A 9,486-nucleotide genomic window follows, 5' to 3' on the forward strand; every position below is an offset into this window, starting at 1 on the left:
GAGGTGGAGAGGGGCTCTGAGGTGGAGAGGGGCTCTGAGGTGAGAGGGGCTCTGAGGAAAGGGGCTGGTGCGGGGCCACGGCCTGGGGCGGGAGCCGCTGCAGCTGCTGCCGCTGTGGTGCCCGGGCAGAAGCGGGAGAGGCCACGGTCAGTCACGCCTAGAGCCTGCGGCGCAGTGCGCGGAGGCGACGCGGTCCTCACTGGACCTGGCCTCTGTGCTGGCCCGTGGGCCTCGGGGTGTGAGGTGGGCTGAGGAGCAGTGGCGGCTCCGAGCCCCATCCCTGTACCAGTGAGATGCCGACCCCTGGCACCAGGCCCCGCGGAGCGAGGAGGGGCTGTGGTCGTCTTCCGCTGCCCGACCCGACGCGGCCAGCTCGGCCCTCCTCCAGAGGCCGCGCCCCCGCTTCGCACGCGGAGGGGAGGCCGCCCAGAGCGCCTGCCTGGCCATCTCCCGGTCGAGCTCCCGTCGATGGGTGAGAAGAGCTGCCCTCCTCACTCCTTGGCTCGGGCTTCGGAGAGCCTCTTGGGGAGGCTGCAGGCCGAGCTGGGCACAGGTGGGCAAGGGCATGACCGCAGGGGGCACACCCTCCTGGGACCAGCAGTGCCTGTGGGGGCGCGTGGCCGACCCCAGCAGCCCACTGACGGGCCTCCCTGCGCCTCCTCACGGGCGTCAGCCTGGTGCCCTGGGGTCCTTATGCTCCAAGCCCCAAGGTCTCCGCTGCTGCTGTTTTGCGGAGGGACAGCGAGCCTGCTGGGTGGGTGCAGGGGGCGGGCCGTGTCCTGGGGACACACCGTCAGCAGCAGGCCTTGCGCTGCCCGCGCCGGGGGACTTGGACCTGGTGGGCATTGAATTTGAAGTCTGCAGAGCAGTACAGGCTACAGCCTTTCTTCTCTTTCTTCACTCGGGTCCAGCCAAGTAGACGCTGCCTGGAACCCTGCAAAGGCGGTGCCCCCAGGGCTCTCCCTGACCTCTGACCTGGAGGGAAGAGACTGATATCCTGGGCCTCCACGTGTCACAGTGGTCTCTTCCTGATCTTGCTCTTCCCCTGCACTGACTCTAGAGTTTCTCTTTATATTTTTACATTAATACTGTCCTATTAGAGTTTTTTTCTGTTAAAAAGAAAAGTCAATGGTACCTCAGTTAAAGTAAAAGAGGGAAACAAAGCACACTGGCTGCAGGCTTGGCCTGTGTGGTCTCAGCCATCACTGAGCACGCGACCAGAAGCCATCACTGAGACACCATGCCCTCCCCAGGCCCTTGCCCTTGGCCTGATCGGCGTTTCCGCTGGTCACTGGCCAGGGAAGCCGTGAATATTGGCTTCCTCTTTACTTCCCAGAGCTGTCGGGGCATGTTAACATCGAAGGAGGAACTGTTTTCCTTGGATCTACAGTAAACAGTCTCTTCAGATTCTGTTGGCAGACAGTGGTGTCTAGGAATCTCTCATGCAGATTAGAAAACAGAGACTTCCTTAGGGCGGAAGAGCAGACCCTCACGTCAGCCCTGACTCCCAGGGGTCTTCTCCTGATAGCCCTCATGACTAGACGGCAGGGGTCTTCGCTAGGAGCCCTCGCGACTAGACGGCAGGAGTCTTTGAGCTCGCGACTAGACGGCAGGGGTCTTCCCTAGGCGCCCTCGCAACTAGACGGCAGGGGTCTTCTCCTGAGAGCCCTCGCGACTAAACGGCAGGGGTCTTCTCTAGGAGCTCTTGTGACTAGACGGCAGGGGTCTTGGGGAGCAGCCCCAGGGAGCTGCCCGTGTGCCAGGTCCTGCGTGTGTGGACGGGCCCCGTGGAGGCTGAGGTCAGGCTGAGTGCTGTTGGTGATGCAGGTCAGAGAGTGAGCAGGTCGCGCTGAGGGCCTGGTGTTCCTCTGGGCCTGGACCAGAGGACAGACAGCAAGCTGGTGCCTGGCGATCTCCCCCATCGGTCTGGCTGGGTCTGAGGTTCTGGGAAGGGGTAGGTCTGGGAGGCCAGGGAAGGAGGTGTCACCTGCCAGAGCACAAGGCCAGGGCTGCCACCACTTTGGGCTGACAAGAGGGTTCGAGGACACATGCCAGCAAGGCCTGTGTGTCTGGTGAGTCATCCAGCCCGCCGGTGGGCATCGAGCACACTGGCAGAGCAGAGGCCCTGGGGGGAACGTGCTGTCTCCCCAGTCCTTCCACTCCGCTGATGACCTGTGCTCTGGGCCCCGCGGGTCCCACTGCTGAACCTCCTGTAGGTCTCAGGGCCCAGGTCGACTTGTGGACCTGAGGGACCATCAGCTCTGCGAGCGAAAGCCGGAGGTCAGGTGCCGGTGGTTCCTGCGCTGGCCCGCCACCCTGGGGTGCTTTCCCTGCAGGCTCAGGGCAGACGGTTGCCAGGTGGCCTCTGAGGAAGCCTCAGCTCTGTGGGGGCCGCAGGAGCCCCACCAAAGTCCAGGGGTGCCAGTGCCAGAGGCACTCCTCTGGGGGCCTCAGGTTGGAGGCAGAGTGAGGTGGGGAGTGCTGCTTCGGTATCGGACTTGGCAATTTAGGAGTTGGGGATGGGGAGAAACTGGAAGGTCTGACTGGACACACACAAGCAAGCAGACTGTGTCCTTGCACGTTGCCCAATACAGAAGGTGCTCAAAAAATGTTTGTAGTGCACGTATGTTTCCACACACAATGTGTTTTATACACACACGCATGTGTACAGTAAGTCTTTTATTAGAACAGGAACATGTTTTTTCAGGTGAGGTAATCCATTTTTTCACCTCCTTAATGTGGTTGAATGAGTCGTCTTCACTTAGCCAGCACTTTTTTTGCTGTGTTTTATCTACTTTTGAGCCCTTTTTATAGTATTTTTTGGAGATACTCAAGCAGTCCAAGCAGAAAGTTGTCACTATTTTCAGGACAGAGTTAACAAGCAGGTTTCCCATGGCTGCCACTAGGCCCCCTGACCTGATGAGAGCTGAGCTGCTCCATTTGGGCTGGGCAGAGAGGTGAGAACCGAGGGCTGGGAGCCTTTCTGGGCTGGGAGCCAATGAGACAAGGGTGGGGACCTGGGACCTGCAGAGGTGTGAACCTCTATTCACCAAGGGGTGAACATCAAAGCTTTCGGAACTTTTAAAATGCTAGCCGGCAGCTAAAGTGAGAACGTTTAACCTCTTCATGCTGTTGGTGAGAAATGATGTGTTAAATTCCACAGTTGGTAGCTACAAATTTGCCTGTGATTTCTTCAGATTTTCACTTCTCAGTGGTGATTCCTAGGAGGCCTGGGCTGTTGTAAAGCTGCCTCTGATCATCTGTGATAACAAGGATGCTGCCTGGAAACCTCATTCTGGCCACTGCTGTGACCCTCTCTTGTCACCCTCCTGGGGGGTGCAGGTGACAAGGCTGCCCATCACTTTTGCTTGAAAAGTGTTACATTTTAAATGTGAAAAGCCATCACCTGTTTTACTTGCAGAATGGTTCTTTTCTGACCCTAGCGATGCCAGAAAGTGGGCAGCAGCCCCGAGGGCAGGGATGGGGAAGCCTTGGGCTCTGCTGCAGAGGGAGCCACCCTGGTGCTTTCCTGCTCTTGGCAGAACATCCCAGGTGCCATCTGCATGGGAAGGACCATTTGCAGACATCCCTGGCAGCAGTGGCCGTGTAGATGCCGTGCATACGGTGGCCCTGGAATTGAGGGGAACAATTCTGATAGTGCTTCCTTCCACCAACAGGACTGCCTCTTAATTAATTGCTTCCTACTTTAATGAATGATTATGGAACAAAATTTTAATGACAGGTGGCCACAGCTAAAAAGAGAATAAAGTTCTGGCCCAAATACAACTCAGATGTTGTTTTTGTACATACTTAGAAATGTGTCATTTTTTTCTGTTTGATTTTTAGAGAAATTTAATTCTTATTTTTTGTTTTATTATCTGTTTGGTACAGGAAGTAGACAGTATGAGCCTGACCAGTGGAGAAGATATTAGTCATCTTCTGGGTAAGTCCACCAGTTAACATCTTCAGAATAAATCAGTTCTATCAAAGATTGAAGTAAAATATCTGTCTTTATACCATAAATCTTTCATATCAAGTACCAAACTTCTAAAAGAATTCAGATGTTAAAACCTCCCAACTTGGTTTCAAGGTAAGTTTGCTTTCTCTAGAAAAACTGTGTACAGAAGAAGCCGCAGAGTCTGGCTGTCAAACCAGAGTGAAGCCTCTGGATCCTCTGGACCCTCCTTCAGAGTGAAGTCATCTGAGGAGAGAGGCTCACCGGCGGTTCCAGACCCAGAGTCACTTCAAGAGGAAAAGCATCTATTTCAGCCTTCTTCCTCGTTCGACCTTAAAACGCCTTTGTGGGCTTACTTGTAGACGTCGTCCTGACTCCAGGTCCCCAAACAGCCGTGGTTAATGTCTTCATGCCGGTCTGCATCTGTTGATTCTTTTAATGAATTGGAATCTTCTGATATCCCACTTTTTTTAACCTTAATACTAGAGGATTAAAGTTGTGAGGATGTTTCCAGATGATCTTCTCTTTTAAGACGTGATGTCTAATAAGCTGCATCATTTTCCAGAAATTATTTACTAATCATAACTTGTAACCAGAAGTAAAGTTTCCAACTGTACCTTCACAGAGAAAGATATACCAGCTTCCTTCTCACCTTTTCGGTGGGAGAGGTGACTGCATGGTCTTGACGTTGCCTGTGACTCATGGGTCTGTTTCAGTTGTTTCACCCTTTCATTTAGAATTTGCTCCAGCCCAGAGCCTGTGCCTGTGAAGACACCTGGATTCAGCACACATTAGGCATCAGACAGGAAGCCTGCAAACCATGTAGAGAGAAGCAGTAGTTGAGTGTCAAGAAGCCTGATTTATGATACCGCTAACAAGTGGGACATCTGTTGCTCTTTATCTGTGAGCCCTGAAGGGCTCTTGTTGTTAAAAAAATATTCTAAATGAATCCAAGTTCAGAGACATTCTATTCATGAAAGAATTTTCACATAATCTAAGAATTGAAATTTTAAGCCCCAAATTGTCCTGACCTCAGCCCCTGGGTATTTTGATAATTGAAAATAATCTAGATTAGGGATTAGGTCAGCAGCTGTCTCCCTTTGGCCTGGAGCTGCTGTGACTGCCAGTCCACCTTCCAGGCTGACCCACACCCAGGAGAGCCTCTGAGTCGTGCTTGCCGGCACTCACAAGACATGTCCTTCAGCTGATGTCATTAAAACAAAATAAACCCTAAACAAATCATAGTGCACTTTGTGTCTTAGCACTTGATGCTTTAGCCTGACTGACAGCTCTGTGTGCAGGCCCCTTACTTTGTTTCAGCCTCTCATTTGGTAACATGTCTCAGAAAGAAGCGCAGTCTCCCATCCACTCCCTACAGGCCCTTCTTCAGGGCGTCTGGATGTCTAGTCACTTTTCATGCGGTCATGTAGGATCTATAGCCTTAGTTCCCAGGTTTAGAAATAGAATTTTTTCATGTGTAGGTTTCCTGTCTAAAATTTTAACATTCTATTCATTTTGTTTTTGCTAATTTGATACCACTACTGCTTCTAGAAATTTCATTTCTTTGTTGCTTATTTGTGTAACTTTGAAATAAATCCCTCATTCCTTAGACTAGAAGAGTAGACGTCCGTGAATATCATTTCCCCCTTCATAGGTAAATTCTAACTTGTCAGTAAAATATTTTATGTTCATTTAATGCTTAAGTAAAGCTGTTGAGTTGATAAAATCTTTACTACATTTGGAAAACCAGTGCAGTGATTTTTTTTTTTTTTGTAATTTTGGTGGTGTTATATTATCTCTGCAGTTAAGCCTTCTGATGAAGGTTCCATATATCAGTTTTAAAATGAAAATAAAAGTATTATTATTCATAATGAAATGTAATTTCACTTTTAAAAAATTATTTGGAAGACATTTTACCATCCAATATATTGGGATCTTTGTGAAGAAAAAGGATGTTAAATTTTGTCAGATGCCTTTTCTGCATCTATTGAGATAATCATATAATTTTTCATTTTCATTTTGTTATTGTGGTATATCACATTAATTGATTTGGGAGTGTTGAACCATCCTTGCATCCCTGGGATAAGTTCCAGGTGCTCAAGGTGTACAGTCTTTTTAATGTACTATTGAATTCAGTTTGCTAATATTAAGTTGATGGAAAAAGTAACTGCGGTTTTGGACTGTGAATTTTAAATCATTATAACTAGGCTCAAACACATCTTTATTAATCAAAATAGGAGCCGTTACAATCAATACATTTCTACCAGTGAGAAATAAACTTATTTCTGTAGCATAAAAATCCATGCTTTGGGATTTGACGAACTCTTGGAAAGCATTTTCTGCCTCCTCCTGGCTGTGGAAGTGTTTCCCCTGCGAAACAGGGTTGAGATGCGTGAGGAAGTGGTCGTTGGCTGGCACCCGCCTGCTGTGACCGTGGTGGGTGAGCAAGGCTTCATAACCCGGTCCTTCCAACTCTGAAGTGGTGGCTGTGCAGTGTGTAGCTGGGCATTGTCATGGAGAAGAATTGGGCCCTTGTGTTGACCGGTGTGGGCTGCAGGCGTGGCAGTTTTTGGTGCATCTCATCAATTTGCTGAGCGTGCTTCTCAGATATAATGGTTTTAGCGGGATTCAGAAACCTGTAGTGGATCAGACCAGCAGCAGACCACCATGGTAAATGCTGCCCACCGTTACCATGACCTTTTTTTGGCGCAGGTTTGGCTTTGGGAAGCACATCACCAGTTGTGGTGTAAAATCTACTTTTCATCACATGTCGCAATCCAGCCAAGAAATGGGTCATCGTTGTGCAGAGAAAGAGAAGATGACACTTCAAAATGACGATTTTTAAATTTTTGGTCAGCTCAAGAGGCACCCATTTTTGCCATTGCGATTTGCTGAATGACAAATGACTGTGGAACGGTTGATGTTGAGTTCCTCAGCAGCTGCTTATGTAGTTGTAAGAAGGTCACCTTCAGTGGTGGCTTTCAGCTGGGCATGGCCAACTCCCAGTGGCCGGCCCTTGCGCTCCTCATCTTCAGGGCTCTTGTCTCCTTTGCGCAACTTCTTGCACCACCACTGCCCTGTCCATTCCATAGAGTTGCAGAGAGTTGGACTCGAGTGTGTGACTGAGCACACACATGCTTTGCTGAGGATTTTTGCATCAGTAGTCATTAGGGATATTGGCCTGTGATTTTCTTTTCTTGTGGTATCCTTGGCTGTTTTCAGTATTAGGGTGATGCTAGCCTTGTAAAATGAGATTGGAAGTATTCCTTTCCCTTCAGTTTTTTGAAAGAGTCTAAGAAGGATTAGCATTAATTCTTTTTAAAAAATGTTTAATAGAATTCACCAGTGAAGCCATCTGGTCCTGAGCTTTTGTTGGAATGTTTTTAGTTACTGACTCATTGGTCTGTCTGATTGTCTGTCTCATTGTAACTTAGTCTTGGTAAGTTGGGGCTTCCCAGGTGGTGCTAGTGTTAAAGAACCGGCCTGTCAATGCAGCAGATGTAAGAGACATGCGTTCGATCCCTGGGTCTGGAAGATCCCCTGGAGGAGGGCATGGCAACCCACTCTGGTATTGTCCTAGAGAATCCCGTAGACAGAGGAGCCTGGCAGGCTACAGTCCATGGGGTTGCACAGAGTCAGACAAGACTGAAGCAATGCACGCACACACTCCCTGCTGTCTTTGGACTTGGAATGTTCTTTTCCTAGTTCTTTCACATGTAACGTTACATGGTTTGAGATCTTTCTTAATATACAGATTTATTGCTATAAACTTCACTCTTAGAACTGCTTTTATTGCATTAAGTTTTTGTATGTTGTATTTCCATTTTTGCTTGCCTGAAGATACATTTTGATTTTCCTTTTGATTTCTTCCTTGACTTATTGCTTGGTCAAGAATATGTTAATTTCCACAGATTTGTGAATTTTCCAGTTTTCCTCCTCTTACTGATTTCTGGTTTCATAGCATTGTTATCCTTGGGCAAATTCCAGGAGCTGGTGAGGGATAGGGAAACCTGGTCCATGGAATTACGAAGAGTCGGACATGAGTTAGTGACTGAGCAACAACAACCATTGTTGTCAGAAAATACACTTAATGTCACATTAGCCTTAAATTTTTAAGATTTATTTTGTGGACTAACATACCAGTCCTAGAGAATATTATGTTGTTTTTAGCTAAGAAGACTGTATATTCTGCTATTGGATGGAAATGTGCTACATGTGTCTGTTAAGCCCACTTGATATAAAACAGTTCAAGTTCAGTGTTTATTAATTTTCTTTTAGGATGATTCTACTACCCATTGTTAAAAGCAATTATTATTATCAGTACTAATATTATGATATTATTACATTGCTATCTGTCCTCTCTTTAGTTTAAATATTTTAGATTTAATTTATTTTAGTTTTAATATTTTCCTTATATATTTACATTTATACATTTGTATTTATTTATATATGTCCATTTTAACATCCTTTCATGATAAAAACTTTCAACAAATTAAGTATGAAAAGAATGTACCTCAACATAATAAAGGGCCGTATATGACAAACCCACAGCTAACATCATACGTAATGGTGAATGGTTGAAGGCTTTTCCTCTAAGACCAGGAATGTGACAAGGGTGCCCACTGTCACTATTTCTATGCAACATAGTACTTTCTAGCGAGGGTAGCTAGGCAAGAAAAAGAAATAGAAGACATCTACATTGGAAAGGAAGAAGTAAAACCTGTTTGCAGATGTCATGATCTCATATATAGAAAACCTTAAAGACTCCACCAAAGAAGTGTTAGAACTAGTAAATGATTGCAGGATATGAAATCAGCGTACAAAAAAACAGTTGGATTTCTGTACACTGCCAACAGAGTTGGACCGTAAAGAACGCTGAGTGCCAAGTGATTGATGCTTTCAGATTGTGGTGCTGGAGAAGACTCGAAAGAGCCCCTTGGACTGCATGGAGATCAAACCAGTCAATCCTAAAGGAAATCAGCCCTGAATATTCATTGGAAGGACTGATGCTGGAGCTGAAGCTCCAGTACTTTGGCCACCTGATGTGAAGAACTGACGTATTGGAAAAGACCCTCATGATTGGAAAGATTGAAGACAAAAGGAGAAGGGGGCGGCAGAGAATAAAACAGTTGATGGCATCAGTGACTCAACGGGCAAATTTGCGCAAACTCTGGGAGATAGTGGAGGAGGACAGAGGAGCCTGATGTGCTTCAGTCCATGGGGTTGCAAAGAGTTGGACACAACTTATCAACTGAACAACAACAGCAGAGTATCAAAAAAAGAAGTTAAGGAAACAATTCCATTTGTAATAGCATCGAAAAGAATGAAGTACTTAGAAGTAAGGTTAACCGAGAGGTAGCAGATCTGTTTACTGAAACTTATAAAACAGTGATGAGAGAAATTGAAGAGGACACAAACAAATGGAAAGATGCCCCATGTTCATGGGTTAGAAGGATTAATATCATTAAAATGTCCATTCTTCCCGGGTGATTTACAGACTCAATACCGTCTCTACCAAAATTCCAATGTTC

The 9,486-nt window shown here is 47.0% G+C and overlaps 1 protein-coding gene across 5 annotated transcripts in view; it reads left to right on the top strand.

The window, feature by feature from the left end:
• FAM120B (family with sequence similarity 120B) overlaps positions 1-8,312 on the top strand; it is a 65,742-nt gene extending 57,430 nt beyond the window's left edge. For 4 of the 5 annotated variants that reach the window (XM_040239094.1, XM_040239095.1, XM_040239097.1 and 1 more), the window contains 2 exons: positions 3,892-3,943; positions 4,110-5,826. In XM_040239094.1, the coding sequence (XP_040095028.1) occupies positions 3,892-3,932 (41 nt within the window). In that variant the 3' untranslated portion in view covers positions 3,933-3,943; positions 4,110-5,826. Of the gene's footprint in view, positions 1-3,891; positions 3,944-4,109; positions 5,827-6,667 lie in introns of those variants that run through there. The other variant, XM_040239096.1, reaches the window with a different exon arrangement.
• Positions 8,313-9,486: the final 1,174 nt, after the last annotated feature.

The sequence above is a fragment of the Oryx dammah genome, unplaced genomic scaffold, assembly GCF_014754425.2.
Source record: "Oryx dammah isolate SB20612 unplaced genomic scaffold, SCBI_Odam_1.1 HiC_scaffold_4, whole genome shotgun sequence".
In the NCBI taxonomy this organism is placed as follows: Eukaryota; Metazoa; Chordata; class Mammalia; order Artiodactyla; family Bovidae; genus Oryx; species Oryx dammah.